This window comes from Zonotrichia albicollis, chromosome 18 (assembly GCF_047830755.1).
Source record: "Zonotrichia albicollis isolate bZonAlb1 chromosome 18, bZonAlb1.hap1, whole genome shotgun sequence".
In the NCBI taxonomy this organism is placed as follows: Eukaryota; Metazoa; Chordata; class Aves; order Passeriformes; family Passerellidae; genus Zonotrichia; species Zonotrichia albicollis.
The window spans coordinates 12,905,917-12,921,915 of NC_133836.1; the positions used below are offsets into that span (position 1 = coordinate 12,905,917).

Here is a 15,999-nt window from a genome sequence, read left to right on the forward strand (position 1 = left end):
TTTTCCAGACCCAGATGCTCTCCAGGACCAAGAGATTCCAGCTGCAGGATATAATTGTTAAATCACATTTTCCAATAAAATTCTTGCTAAGTTCAGAGTATTTTCCCCCCCTCACATAAGCATTCCTTCAGGAATGACTGAGGAACACCAGGGAAACCTAAACAAGCCCCTTTTCTTGTAGCTTTTCCCAGAAATTAAGAGGATTTCCTATTGTAAACTGCTTAATTACAAATCCTGGTGTATTTCCCCATCCGGGTGCTCCGAAACCAGGCACATCCCCATTAAAAGCCCCAAATCCAAGGAAGGAGAGATCCAAGTTTATTAAAACAAATCACAGGCTGTCCAGAGCAGACCCAGACCTCCTTTATCACAGGAACAGCAACACAAGCTCATGCCAAGGGAGGAAAAACTTCCAAGTCAGGGTCCATACAAGATCCAAGACAGGGAAAGAACAAGAACAAGGGGGTTAATAAGTGTGTGGAGAAGAAGTTTTCAATTAGCAGGAGGTTAAATGAAGCAGTGAGTGCTGAGGGCAGACAGATGATGCTCCTGGCCACCATAAATCCCTCAAAGATGGATCTAAACTAAGCTGGCCATGACCTTGATGATGTCTTTTCCTGAGGGGATTCAAGGGAGAGCCTGCACTCAAGCAAAGCATTGATCATTACAGACTATGCACTACTCTTGACACATTTTGGGGCTCCATCAGCTTCTCATCAGTGGGGGTCAGAGTCCCTCTGTTCAAACTGCTGCTGGGGGGCAGTGGATGCAGCCCCCAAAAGGCCAGAATGGAAACAGGGCTGGGAGGGCTGGGGTTACAACAGGGACACGTTACATCTCAGGGCTCCACACCTCCTATTTCTTCCTGCCTCCTCTCTCTTTGAGTGCCAGGTGAATCAGAGAGCCACTGGTCATGTTGTAATAAGCCAGGGAGTTGGAATCCTTGATGAAGATGCCCTGAGGGGAGGAGAAAAGGATAAAAACAACACAGAAGAGCAGTCAGAGCACAAACCTCAGTGTTGCCTTCCCAGAGAATCCCACCCAGATCCCAGCCCTCCTGGCTGTGCACTCAGAGCAGGGGATGAGAGGAGACTGCAGGTTTTGAAGCCCCCAGAGAGATTCCTGTGTCCAAGATGGACACTGGAGGTGGGTACAGAATCTTAGAATGGTTTGGGAGCCTAAAGATCCCCCATCTACCTCCCTTGCCATGGGCAGGGAGTCTTTCCTTTAAACCAGCCAATATAGACAATGTGGCTCCTACAACACACAGATAAAGAGTCACCCAGGTTCCACTCTCCCCACACCTTTTTTTTTTTTTCCCCTTAAAAATAATCAGCTCAGCTCCCTTTCTTGTTAAGGGTTAACAGAGTATCTGCCCACAGATGAACTCTGAGGAGACAAGTGCACAAAGTTCACTGCTTAGGCAGCAGGTTGTGCCTGCCTGGGCACATGCATGACTGGAAATAAGTCATTAAAAAGGAACGGGGCTTTTCTCACAGCTCTGGCTCCCAGAGGAAGAGAGAGAAGAGAGAGTGAGCCCTTCCCTTCCCTGTTCTGGAGAAAGCCTTCCCTGAGCTGCCAGGGTTCCAAAGCTCGCCCACCTCCCGAGCACACAGCAGAGCTGTGGGAGCGGCTGCTGCAGTTAAATGTCAAAAAAAAAACCAAAACAACAAACTCTAATAAAACAAGAGGCTGATTTCAGAGAAAGCCACACCAAGCTTGGAGGACTCATCTGCAGCAGCAACAATGTGAAAATCCAGTGATTTAATCACCTGTCCTGCTGTAACAGAGGGCAGATCTGTCACAGCTCTGCAGGAAAAACATTCCCTTTGCTCTTCCAGTAGCTCAGAGTGCATTAAATTATACATTATAATTTTTATTTTTGAAAAGGTCATGTGAGAGAATGCACTGAAGAAACAACCAGCATTTGTAAACCTTATACCCACCTCATACTGCAGCTTCTGCTTCCCAGCTGGCATCCCTGTGGCCTCGTGGATCTTCACCTTTATCACAGACACCTGGGGGGATCAAAGGGCTCCTTCAGAGCTCTGTCCCAGTCCTGCTCCCCAGCCCGTGGGGCTGCAGTGTGGGGAGCAGGCTGAGCTCCCAGCTGCTGCTCTGCCAGGCAGCAGCGGAGCAGGGCAGGGCAGGGGGATGAGAGCTGCATGCCTGGTCTGAGAGGGGCAGGGTGAACACCAGCACTTGGCCGTTCAGCTTCCATTCTGTCTTGTCCTGCATGTTGGGAACCTGGACTTTGACCGTGACCGGGCCCTATGGGAAAACACAGATAAAGGCTCTCAGGGCTGTGATAACAGAGCTCCAGACTGAGTGTTCATTTCCATATCTTGGCTCCTCAGTAAACACACTGAAATGTGTTTACAAGTTACTCCACTGCTCCCACAATAAAACACTGGGTTGGATTTCTCCTCCTTTTGTGTGCCATCTATCAAGCACCACACACACTGATGGTGTCACAGGTGAGGGTGTGAGACACTGAGACAGCTTCTCTGTGCACACGAAACCACACAATCAGATTGGTTTGGGTTGGAAAGGACCTTAAAGTCCATCCACTCCCACACCCTGCCATGGCCACAGGACACCTTCCATGATCCCAGGGTGCTCCAAGCCCCATCCAAACAAGGGTGGGGCAGCCACAGCTTCTCTGACCCTGAGCCAGAGCCTCTCCACCTTCCCAGGGAACAATTCCTTCCCAGAATCCCACCTAAATCTCCTCTTTTACTTTAAATATTCCCAGAAAAACCATACAGCCCTTCCTAAGGCTTTAAAGCTCCTCCTGCAACACTGGCACTCCTCAGGAAGGAAGGGAGGCTCACATTTAGCTCACCTTGTTATGGAATACACCACATTACCCTACTATCATGCTGGCACTGATACTCTAATCTCTTTGCATCTCCAGCTTAGCCCTCCTCTCTTGAAAAGCTCATTAGCAACTTTAGTTCTTCTCTCCATTATAACCTACCTCTCACTGCCCTTAATTACAGAAGAGCATTATCCCACCCTGTGTAGCTCTTCCCAATAAGAGACAAAGGAGTTTGGTTTGCTCAGGAATGACAAAAGAAAGGAGACACCTCAGGCAGTCCCTTTCTTGCCAGGTATTTTTGCCCCTCTGTGCATGGAATTGGCTTTGCAGCCCCTCTGGAGCTGGAGTGGAGCAGCCCAGGACTCTGAGCCACACGTGTACCTTGTTCCTGCGCAGAAATTCCTCCTCTGGAATCAGGCTGTCCTCACTCTTCAGTTTCTTGGAGACTGGCTCATCCTCCATGGGTGGCGGGGGGTGCACGGGAGGCATCGGCGCCGGGGACGGCACCGGAGCCACGGGAGGAGCAGGGACAAAGGCTGCAACGGATGGGGACACACAGCACAACCACAGTCACCCCCTGTGCACAGCAAACACCCCCTCACAACAAAAACGCTTTGAGCAGAGCAGCACAGGCTGAAAATAAATGCCACAATACATGGAGGAAGTTACAACCAACAGCAACATGCAAACTTCAAACATTCAGAGAGCTCTTATATTGGGAAGCATTCCAGGAAGAGATAACAAGGCATGAGAGCTTCCTGCAGATCTTGCAGAAAAAGAACACGCTCTCAATTTGGCAGGCAGCGGTGCCAGCTCCTCCAGTTAGGGAAGAAAAGAAGATGAAAAAAAGGAAGAATTGCTTCTTACATCATGCTTTTTAACTTCAAAGCACCTAATGAGGAAAAGGGCCAGCACACAGCTTTTCCTCAGCAGCAGCAGCTTCTGTAAGGAGCTGTGACACCCACTGAGGTGCTGGCAGCTTCTCCTTACCCTGCATTCTTAATTTTCACCCGTGCAGGCTCCTGGGGCCACAGGACTCCCTGCACTTTATGGTGCAGGAAGAGCCTTGAGCCCAAAAGCAGGACTAGGTGAGCCACACCAAACACCCCCAAACCCTTAACAACACAACTTAGTGCCAGTAACACACCAGAACCAGGACACAGGGGGAAAAGGCTCCAAACCAAAGCCCACTCTGAAGGAATTAGCCAACAACTCCCCACGGAAGGCACTGACCTGTGGGGACGATCATGGGCGGCGGGCGGGGGCTCATGATGGGGGGCGCAGAGGGGGGCATGGGCACCACGTTGATGCGGGGGGTGTGGATGATGGGGGGCATGGGGGTGGCTATGACGGAGCCCGGGGGCAGCCGCACCACCGACGTCATGGGCGGGCGCGGCATGACGGGCACGGCAGAAACCACGGCGGCACGGACCGGAGGCGGCATCTGGGGAGAGAAGGTGAGGCTGCTCAGCAGGAATGCCCAGGGCTGCCCACAGCCCCTGGTGAAGCAACAGGGGAACACAGAAACACGGGTTCTGCTGTATAAAACTTGCAGGGAGCCTTGTGGCCCCACCATATGGGCAACCCAAGCTGCTCTGAGCAGGCACAGAAACCTCATTAAGAGATTAAAGGGGTCCTCCTTCCCTCCCCGCTGTGGGATCAGACCTCCAGGCACTTAATTCCTTTGCTAAATTGCTGTTTGGGACTCACAGCAGACCCCTCTGGTTGCTTTGATTTCTTAAGATTTTTCTAAGCTTTCTGATGTTAACATTTTTGTAGCGAACTTTTTTACACACTTTCTGTAAATAACTAATTGTTTTGCATTCTTTTATAAAAAAGGAGAAAATTCATAGACTGTTAGTTTGTCCAGTGTCATTGGAGAGGTGGCACTGTCACCTTCCAATCTGCTGTCACTTTCGGAAAACTATAAATGTCAGAAAATAAACTTACCTTGAAAGCAGCAGTGTGTGCTTGTGTTCTTTTGTGTCCTATAGCAACACTTCCTTACCTTGGGCTGCTTTTGTCCAACATCACTCTACACCTACACAGGCCCCCAGCCATCCCTCTCTTAGCCATATTCTCTGCCTCCAAAATCCCACTGCCCAGCTGATCCCAGTCTTTTTGATACCTCTAAGGTAAAAACTCCACCTAAATATTATATTCCATTTTTAACAACAAGCTCAATAAGGTTCTTCTGATATTTCCAAACTCTTAAATCACAAACTTCCCACAAAATCATCTTCCATGCCAGCACCCTTGCCCTCCATCAGGACCCCTCCTAATTAACTACAGCCCCAGTAATTGGCTTCTGAAAGCCCAGGAACTCACGGTGGGTGGGCGAGGTACAGATGTGATGGGCTGGGCACTGGCAGGGGGGTTGGAGGCTGAGGAAGGAGGGGGTGGCTGGGGTATCTCGTTGGGTTTGCTGGGCCCAATCTTCTCCTTGCTGTCATCCTCTGGCACCAGTCCCTTGGCCTTGTGGATGGCTTCAATTTGCTCTTGCAGAGTGATATTGGCCTGGGCAGCCTGCTGTGTGCGGGCCATGCTGCCTGAGTGGCCATCCCAGGTCACCTGAGAGAGTAAAATCAATCAAATTAACCCAACCCGGCCAGACTGCAAAGAAACCCAGAGAGCAGCTTGACTGAAAGAAAAAAATTCAAGACTCTCAAGTCTCTGAGATTCACAATGCTACAGGGAGCTATTACAAAAAGAACTCCAACCAACTGAACACAAATTCCCAACTTCTACTCTACCTTTTCCTCTGGTTTCTGGATCTCTTCTTCACCAATCTTTTTACCAATGGCAGTCTCCTCTACACCAAAGATATCAGTACGACGCTCTGCCAGCTGCTTCAGGCTGCTCTCAATATCCAAACCTGAGGGAAAAAGAGCAATTCTTATCTCAAGGAATAAAACCAAACTTCTTACTGATCTATTAGTTGATAGCTAGTGGCTGAGTGATGCTCTTTTCACACAGAGTATTCTGAGTCAGAAGGGACCACAAGGACTTTTAAAGTCCAACTTTCTGTTTTTTTGGAAAGATACTGGCCAGCACCAGCTGACAAGCATTCTCATCTCATTCACCCAGAAATGGCATCACACACACACAGAGCTCCATTCCAGACGCTGCTGCTCAGGGGGCAGTGGGGGCTGTGCAGTCAGTGCTCAGGCTGACCTGGGGCATAGACCTCGTCATCACTCTGCTTCTCCCGGATGGATCGGTCGCGCTGCTCCAGCCAGCGGGGATCCAGCAGCCCAATCCTCATGTGCTCCTGCATTTTACTGGCAGGAATCTTTTCTCCAGTGATGGGAGACACCAGGTACTCATCCGGAGCTGGGGCGGGTGGCAACGGTTTTGAGGCTAGGAGAACAAAAGCACAGTGTTGGTTCAGGCTAGGAACAAATGGTTTGGGATTCTTCAGGAAGAAATAAAGGTGGGTTTTCAGTTTGATTTACCTTTGGGGTCGTAATCTTTCCGCACAATGACCTGATCTGGTGTGGGGGGGAGTGGGGGTGGCATCGGGGTTTCTGGAGGAGGAGGAACCTTCTGACCTTCATCTTCATCATCTGACCCCTTATTGAAAAGGAAACAAAATCACAACCAAGTTCCAGTGGTCAAATTCTTTTGAAACATGGTACACAGGGTTTAAGAACAGATTATGCAGCTTCAAAGCAATGGAGCTGTTTTGGACACCTATGGCACAATGGCTCCTCTGGACCAGGATTCAGAAATTCAGCAGCCCCAGAAGAGGAAGCAAATATTCCTCAGCTTCCACATTACAGCAGCCCTGTGCACAGGGGCTCACAGTTAACCACACTCTTGTTCCCTGTTACCAGAAAAACAGCTTACAGTGGGCAGAGGCTAAGATGAGTCATCTGTCAGTGCTCCAGACTCTGGGCACAAAATAGCCTGAAAGACTCAAAACCACAGAAATATAAAATCCACACCACTGGGTGCCAAGATGACTGGATTTCTCTCTTGGAACACATTAAAAAAACAACCTTATTCTGGCAGTAACAGGTTGTTTGGAGATGTCACCAGAGGGAAATTTCATTTCCTCAAGAAACTGAAGAATTATTTACAGTGAAAGTGGGGACCATCATAAACAACATGAACTTCAGGGGACAAAATCCTATTGTCCAGTTACCTCATCCATATCCTGCACTTGTGTGTCCTGATCCAGCTGGGCTGGAGGCTCATCTGTTTTCTCTTGCTTTTCATCCTCCTCATCTGATTCCACCTCCATCTCCACCTCCTCACTTTCCCCAAACTTCTCATAACGCTCTTGGATCAGGATTCGAGCTCCCAGCTCTTCTGGAGTGGTGGGAGGAGGGAAATTCCCTACAATGCAGAAAACAGAGCTTCTGTTTCTCTATCCCATTTCATTACTCAGCACACACTGACAGAAATACCAATTCTTCAACAGAAAGCAGCGGCAACAAAATCCTTGGCAGCCAGAGGATAAGGAAGGGAATGGATGCAGTCTATACAAACACCAGCACGATACATGAAGATAAAGTGACTTTTAAATGGAAGCACAACTAGAAAGTGGGACAAGATCTGGTATCCTGGTGGAATTGGAGAAGTGGACACTACTGCAGCCTTGGACTTCCTTCAAAGAGAACATCAGTGACTCCAGAGAAAAATAGCCTTGTGTCACAGACATCTTTTATGAAAAATCCTTTCCTTAGGATTTTACCTCCTGAGAAGCTGAAAGGCCTCAGGAACAAAATGCAAACAATGGTTATCTGCTGCTGTGGAATGCAACAGGAGCATCTGTGATTGGTCTCATGGGGTTGCTTCTAATTAATGGCCAATCACAGTCCAGCTGGCTCGGACAGAGATTCTGAGCCACAAGCCTTTGTTTTTACATTCCTTCTTTTTCTATTCTTAGTCAGCCTTCTGATGAAATCCTTTCTTCTATTCTTTTAGTATAGTTTCAATAAAATATATACCATAAAATAATAAATCAGCCTTCTGAACCATGGAGTCAGATCCTCGTCTCTCCCCTCATCCTCAGACCCCTGTGAACACCATCACAGCCCTGCAAAATGTCAGTGTAAGGCTTTTCCCTTCAACTCTGAAGGATAAAAATGCTGCAAACACCAATGTCTGCCTAAAAATGGCACTTCAGGACATATTTCCTGACAACATTTAACATCAGTACCTTGCTCATTGGGCTGGAAGTCAACTGTTTCCACAACCACAAAGTCGTGCCAGTCGATCTGGGCATAAGCAACACGTTCCTTCTCCTTCTCCTCCTCCTCCTTCTTTCTCTCTCGCTCCTGGAACTTGGCCCACTCCACCCTGTAATAGACCTGCAGGAGCAGACAGAGCCTGGTGTCAGACAAGGAACAGCACAGCCATCCCACTGCTGGGTTGCAAATGGAAGGAAGAACAGCTGGAGCAGTGTCAGGCTGAGCTCAGGGCAAGGCTCTGCCCCCAGAGGGTGCTGGCACTGCCCAGGCTGCCCAGGGAATGGGCACAGCCCTGAGGCTGCCAGAGCTCCAGGAGCCTTTGGGCAGCACTGCCAGGGATGGACAGGGTGGGGGTGTTGGGGCTCTGGGATCCTTCCCACCCAGGATATTCCAGGATTCCACTCTATAAGCACTTGGAAATGGGCTCGTGCAGGATCTCTGTGCTGCCACAAACTACCCCCAATACCAACACCAGCTGCAGCCTAAAGCAACTCTGAGCCCCCTGTACTTGAGTGACAGCAAGTGACACAGCCATTTTATTCTCTATTTGCTGCCAACAAGCCAAAAACATGCAAAGAGAAAAAATTCAAAACATAACCAAAATGCTTCAGCTTTTTTTCAATTGTTTTCTGGAATACCTGATCCAGGACTTCCTTGGGATTTTCAGCCTCCTTCTTGAGCTTGAGGAGCAAGCCCTTTGGTGGGATCAAGATCTGAAACACATTTTGCATGACAGTTGGTGACAGTTCTTTGTGCCAAAGCCTCTTTCAGTGCAATTATTCCCTTTCCACGCTGCTAAAAATACCAGCAGACCCCCAGGGCTATATCCTATTTATTCTACTGCAGCCCTCTCACTACCTACTGCTCATCCCTGCCCTTTAAAATGTATATATATTAAAATGTATATCCCTGCCCTACTATATGTATATATAATATATATATATACATTATATATAATATAACATAATATAACGTAATATAATGATAATATAAAATTCCAATTTATATTAACACTACATTACATTATATTACATTATATTACAATACATTATATATAAATAAAATATTATATATTTATATATCACATTATATTATATATAATTGCAATTATTATATTATAAAATTATTATATAATATAATTATATAACAATATATTATTATATAAACTTCTATTACATAAACTTCCAATTATTATTATATAAATAATATTTATATAATAATATACAAACTTATACATATTCTTATATATTAGAATATATTACAATAATATATTATTATATATATTATTTTATATATTATCTATTATATTCTATTGTGTATTATATGATATTATATTATATCATATATCATATAGTATCATATTATATATTATATTATTTTTTAATCTATATGATATATAAATAAAAGAAAACAATATTAAAGATATATAAATATTATATCTTTATATTTATATATTATATAATATATAATTATATTATAAAATTATTATAGAATATAATTATATAATACTATATGTTCTTATATAAACTTCCAATTATTATATAATATTTATATAATAATAAACTTGTACATATTCTTTTATATTAGAATATATTATATTCTAATATTATAATATAATATAATATAATATAATATAATATAATATAATATAATATAATATAATATAATATAATATAATATAATATAATATAATATAATATAATATACATTATTATATAAACTTCCAATTACTCTCCAGGTTAAAAAAAAAACAAAACAAACTTTATTGAGATGACAATAGTGTGTGGTACGTTTAGGTGACAGCCCACTGTGTTCAGCACAATATCCTCTCTGAAGAGTCGGATTTCAAGGATGGATTCCTAGATATTTCCAGCCTGGCTGGTTTGCAGGGCTCCATCAGCCCTCTGAACTCCAGGGAAGGAATCCCCTGCCTGGAGCACCTTTGTGGAAGTACCTTTGTGTACTGCTCCACCAGCTTGGTGAAGTAGTTGAAGAGGCTGTGCTGGGGGCGCAGGAAATCAAACTGGTAATTCCTCTGCTCCTTCTGCATGAGCTGGGTGAGGAACTGGCGCCCGTTGCGCGCCACGAACTGCGCCGTGAGCTTCACCACGTCCAGGTCGAAGGCCGAGATGGACGGAGGGTCCGCGATGAACTCGAACTCGGGCGGGGGCTCCTTGGGAACCACGGTCTCCTGGATCACCTGGGCCTGCACCTGCAGCAGAGAGAGCACACAGCCCTGTCACCTCCTGGGGTGCCCTGGCAGGCTGAGCTGGAACAGAGCCACAGTGTCGGAGCTCAGTGCATCCCTCTGGGCATCCAGAGATGCCAGGACCCTGCCAGGGGGCTCAGAGACCCTGGCACGGAGCCCAGAACACCTGGGGGCTTGATTATGACCTGTGGAGCAAATTGTCAGCTTTGTATGAAGATCTGAAAGCCACAGAAGTTTAAGTAGTGTAATAATAGAATTATCACTTGGTGAAAAAGTAGATTTTGAGGTTTTTAGAATAGGGGTTTTGGGGACAAGGTGGAGGGACTTGGGGTTTTTTGGGGTTTTTAGAATAGGGGTTTTGGGGACAAGGTGAAGGGACTTGGGGTTTTTTGGGATTTTTAGAATAGGGGTTTTGGGGACAAGGTGGAGGGACTTGGGTGTGTCCAGCCTTTCTTCTTTTTCTTCTCTACCTCCGTCTTTTGCTGTGATGGTGGCACTTTGGGATTGGTTTAGAGTAGAAGCTCGCTGTCTAACATAGGTGATAGGTATTGGGAAGTAATTGTAAACATGTTATACACAGTTTGTGGTATAAAGAGATAACACTGCCCTGGGGGCAGGCAGAGTGCCTGGAACTGTCCTGCTGAGGGGACCTTGGCTGGACAGGAGAAAAATTTTTCTAGATAAGACACAATAAACAACTCTGAGACCAAGAACTGAAGAGCTCTGACTCATTCCTCAAATGTGTGGGCTGAAACAGAGACTGTTCACGTGTCTCAGGGCTGCAATAAACTGTGAACTCCTGAGAAGACAGGGCTAAAGGATAAAGTAGAGATTCTGCCCACCTGATTCTGCAGTGCAACCCAAAATGGCCACAAAATGGATGACAGGTCATGGAGTCTCTCATTTTCATAAATTTTGCTCCATTTGCATATTGGAGTTAATTGTCCAATTACAGTCCCAGCCTATCAAGTCCCATCCTTCTTGTTTTCTCTCTCCAGCCCATATTGTTTGTGCTCTTGGGGCTGAGATTTGGATCATCTGTCCCTGGTCCCCAGCTAGAGAAGGAATTGTTTTGTCTCCCTGCTCTGTGCAGAGCTCACCATCCCATAATATGAAGCCTAGACTTACACACTAAAGCAGAACAGAATCTGAAAAATACAAAAGCTAAAACCTGAGGCATCACCTGCAAGGAACAGTCACCAAACACACAGGAGAATATTTTTTTTCCTCCAGCTGCTGCAGGAAAGCAATGCCAGTTGCCATCCTGGCAGGTACAAGGATGAGAAACCATCAGGTAAAATTTATTATTAAAAATATCGTTCCAACAGCAAACAAATCTGGAATGTATCAGGACTTTGCTATAGGCCTCCCAGGGCCAGCAGTGTGGCTGCTGGCCATGCCAAGCATGGAAAAGCCCTGGATTCACTCCATGCCCTTTTCCCACCCAGAATGTTTAAAGGCACAGCTGAACAAGGTGAGCAGCATTTTGTACCCCAAGTTTTAAGGGGAGGTTGATCCTTCTACAAAACTGCATGCAACAAGGCCAAACAGAACTGCAAGGGATTCCCAAGGCTTGCCTCTGCCACATTCCAAGTGATCCCTGGAGTAAGTGCTTTGTAAGACAACACACAGCTAACTTAATTCACATGGACCAATTAAACTGTATTTGGCAGTTTCCAACAGCTTTCAGTTAACAGCAGCTGGGAGATGCACATCTGCATCAAAACAAAGCCCCAGACACTCAACTCCACGCCTGTCACTGCTGGCATTCTGACAACTGTACAACCAGTGCTCCTTCTTGACTTCTCCTCCTTAACCCCAGGCTGTGACCCCACTCCAAAGTGACCAGATTCTTCCCCAAAGGGATGAAAAGGAGCCCTCACCTTCTGAGGGAGCTGCTGCTGGGCACTCTGCTGCTGCTGCATGACCTTGGGGATGGCAGCCGAGGGCTCCTGGGCTTTGCCCTCCTTGAACTCGCTGACCTTGTGCCGGTAGTAGGCATGGTAGGGGTCGTTGGGGTTCAGGAAGTTGAACTTGGGGTTATTTATTTCATTCTGACGAATTCGAGCTTCAAATTCTGGACCATTTCTGGGGAGCAAGAAGAAAAATTGTTCAGATCATCATCAACTCAAGGGTAAATGTCTCTTTCAGACTGGGACATGCTGAGGCACCAGCCTTGGAAGATCATTTTCTCTCTCACATGAGAGGAGTTTCTCTCCCAGTAGTTGGACACACACAGGTTGGATGCAATTGTTTGTCACCCTGTTTTTTTAAGATTTTCTAAGCCTTCTGATGTTGACATTCCTGGAGTGAATTTTCTCACACACTTTCTGTAAATAACTCATTGTTTTACATTCCTTTATGGAGGAGGAGAGAGTTAATGGACTGTTGGTTTAACCAGTGACATTGCAGAGGTGTCAATGTCACCTTCCAATCCACTGTCACTTTTGTAAAGCTATAAATATTAGAGTCAGAGAATAAAACTTCCCTTTTTTCCCTTCACCTTGAGTGGTGGTGTGCTTGTGTTCTCTCGTGTCCTTCAGCGACAATTGTTCTTTTAATTCTGTCTTTAATGTGAATATTAAAAATTCACACTCACAACTGCTCCACAGTTGTGTCTGCACTCAAAGGCCATTTCCACCACTGACTGAACTTTACAGTTATGACGTTTACAAGTCACTACATCAATTTTATCTGCTCTATTAGCAAGTTCTCAAGACTAATTTCAGTTCCAGAACCATAAGGGAAAAAAAGCAGTAAACATCAGCCAGTGCAGGGCCTGAGCAGCCCAGAGTGCTGCATTCAGGGCCCCAGCCCAGGTGACACCCCCTCCTCCCACCTGAAGCACGAGCCAGCTCTTTCAGAGCAGTTTGAGCAAACTCCCAGCGGCCACAGGGTGTTCCTCTTCAATCCTCTGGATATCTCCCAGCCTCATTCAGACATTCCACCTCCTCCAAAAGAGGAGGGCTCTGCAATCCCGAGGGATAAACACAGTCCCTCATGCTCAGAAGCAGCCAACACTCCTTGGCAGCACTTTGGAGATGAGTTACACAATAAGGGTTTGACTGGAGCAGGTTTAGTAATTCTCTGAAACCAAACCCCACATTTTAGCACTAAAACACATCCAAGGCTCCCTTTGCACCTGGAATTTGGTTTCCCCTTCAGATCATTCAGAACAGGCCCTGTTACCCTGTTATGGCAGCACCCACTGCACATTTGAACAAGGATTTTATTTATTTACTATCAGTTTCTCCAGCAAAGGGTGTCTTACACCCCTTCAGTAGAATATCGTTGTTTCTTTTCTCAATCCTTAAAATCTTTTATGCAAAACCACAAAACTGGGGCCTGTTGCAGCTTCTGGGGCTGAACAGAGCAGCAGGAGGATGAAAATGCCAGGAGCAAGGGACACCAGCAGTGCCACTCACCTGGCTACAAAGCTGGCAGTCTTGTCCACAATATTCCTGACCTCTGGGGGAGGGTAAATGATCCCCACCACAGGCTTGGCTGGGGCTGCCTCCTCTTTAGGCTCCTCTTCTGGCTGTAATAAAGATAATTTCATTGCAAAAGGTGAAGGGGTGTCAGGATCAGGCATTCCAAACACTCCCAATGGCACACAGGAACCTTCATCCACCCTCCTCCTCCTCAGCACTGAGCTGGCTGAAGAATCTGGATCATCCACCCCACCGATTCCTTGGATTCTCAGGGACAGGGACAGCAGGACAAGGAAGGTGCCTCCATGGGAAGCACAACAATTTTCCTGTATCAGCCTTGACCCCAGGGCTGTATTTAAATGCTGAGCCAGGAGTCTCCAGTAACATTTCCAGGAATAATTCATCATTCCAGGAATAATTCATCATTCCTCACCAGCTGTGCAAGTTCTGTATCCTCCCAGGGGCCTGTGGGACCTGAGTTATTAACTCCACATTAAATAAATCACAATTTTAATGCCATTGTGGTTGCAACAGAAGCTGTTTTGAAGATAAAATCTCCAACAGTGCTTTTCTGATGTTACAGGAGGATCCAAACTAAAATCCCAGAACCTTCCCTGTGAATTGCTCTGTATTCCAGTAAAACCAGGAGCTGCTTTTGCAGGACACTAAAGATGCTGCTTCTCTTTCCTCACCAGGCAGCTTCCAAGAAAAGCTGTTATAAACCAGGACAGATCTGTTGGAAATGTTTATAATCCTAACAGGGACGGCCAGGGATAACTTAAAATCCAGGGATAACTTAAAATCCAGGGATAACTTAAAACCCATGGAGAACCCAAGCCAGAAAATGATCTCAGAGCAAACTGGTCCCTGGCAGTGCCCAAGGCCAGGCTGGACATTGGGGCTGGAGCAGCCTGGGACAGTGGGAGGTGTCCCTGCCTGGCAGGGGTGGCACTGGATGGGCTTTGAGGTCCCCCCCAATGCAAACCATTCCATAAACACAACCCTACCAAAGTGTGTTAAGAGAAAGGCACCAGGAACATTTCTAGTTTTGCTTCCCACTCCCTCAGAACATCATCTTGAGGAGCAGAAAGATGGGGCAGCATCACACTTGAGATATTTTATTTAACAGTGATGCCAAGCTGCCTTGGTAACCTCTGTGCATAAAAGCCTCTGGGTTTTTAGGGGGAATCACAACTTTACAAGGCTCTCAGTGAGAGCAGCTCCCTGTCAGCTCCAAGAGTGCTGATGCTGCTGTGTGAGAACCAGGACAGCAGCTCCAGCCCTGGGGGAGCTGAATTCCCATCTCAGGAATGCAGGAGGGATGGATATTCCCATCTCAGGCTGCAAAGAACATGAAATGGCCAAGGGAGAAAGGATCTGGGAGGGAGCTGGGACACACAGCCCTGCCACGCTCCCTCAGACTTTCAATCCTTCCTCACATCATTCCTGGAGCCAGGGCAGCTCCCCCAGCCCCTGGGAACTGCCAGGGAAGGGCTCAGCTCCTGCCCAGCCCCAGCAGGATCCAAGGAATGCTGGCATGGTTTGGATGGGAAGGTAACCGGGAGCTCATCTCACCCCTCCCAGGGTGAGCCTATCCCGGGCTCCTGCCCTTGGGCACTGCCAGGGATCCAGGGGCAGCCACAGCTGCTCTGGGCACCCTGTGCCAGGGCCTGCCCACCCTCACAGGGAACAATTCCCAATTCCCAATATCCCATCCATCCCTGCCCTCTGGCACTGGGAGCCATTCCCTGTGTGCTGTCCCTCCATCCCTTGTCCCCAGTCCCTCTCCAGCTCTCCTGGAGCCCCTTCAGGCCCTGCAAGGGGCTCTGAGTTCTCCCTGGAGCCTTCTCCTCTCCAGGTGAGCACCCCCAGCTCTCCCAGCCTGGCTCCAGCCCTTGCAGCATCTCTGGTGCCTCCTCTGGGCTCTCTCCAGCAGCTCCAAGGTCCCTCCTGTGCTGGGCCCAGGGCTGGGGCAGCTCTGCAGGTGGGGTCTCACCCGAGCGGGGCACGGGGGTCACTGCAGCGCTCCGGACCAAACCGCAGCTCCCCCATCCCGGTCCGGTCCGTGAGGGCCCCGCTCCCCCCTCACGGTTCGCGCCATCTGCGCTCCCCACCCCTCCCTCACCGGTTTGCTCTCGGCGGGGGGCGCGGGCTGCGCCGGGGGCACAGCCTGCACGGGTCCGGCGGGCATGGCGGGGCCGAGGCCGGGGGCTCCGCGCCGGGCGGGGCGGATCGAGGGCCGGGCGGGGCTGGGGCCGGAGCGGCGGCAGCGGTGGCACCGACTGGGGCGAAATGGCGGCGGCGGGCGCTGTGCCGCGCGTGCGCGCCGGAAGTGACGCA

At 47.7% G+C, this 15,999-nt stretch overlaps 1 protein-coding gene across 1 annotated transcript; it reads right to left on the reverse strand.

The window, feature by feature from the left end:
• Positions 1–295: 295 nt before the first annotated feature.
• On the reverse strand, positions 296–15,988 carry SF3A1 (splicing factor 3a subunit 1). The gene is made up of 16 exons (XM_074554030.1): positions 15,785–15,988; positions 13,654–13,766; positions 12,112–12,316; positions 9,974–10,231; positions 8,658–8,732; positions 7,989–8,139; positions 6,969–7,162; positions 6,277–6,394; positions 5,996–6,181; positions 5,575–5,696; positions 5,150–5,392; positions 4,055–4,265; positions 3,203–3,357; positions 2,170–2,271; positions 1,947–2,018; positions 296–957 (listed from the first exon to the last, which is right to left on the reverse strand). The coding sequence occupies exons 1-16, from the start codon at positions 15,848–15,850 to the stop codon at positions 856–858; spliced, it is 2,373 nt and encodes a 790-aa protein (XP_074410131.1). The 5' UTR covers positions 15,851–15,988; the 3' UTR covers positions 296–855.
• Positions 15,989–15,999: the final 11 nt, after the last annotated feature.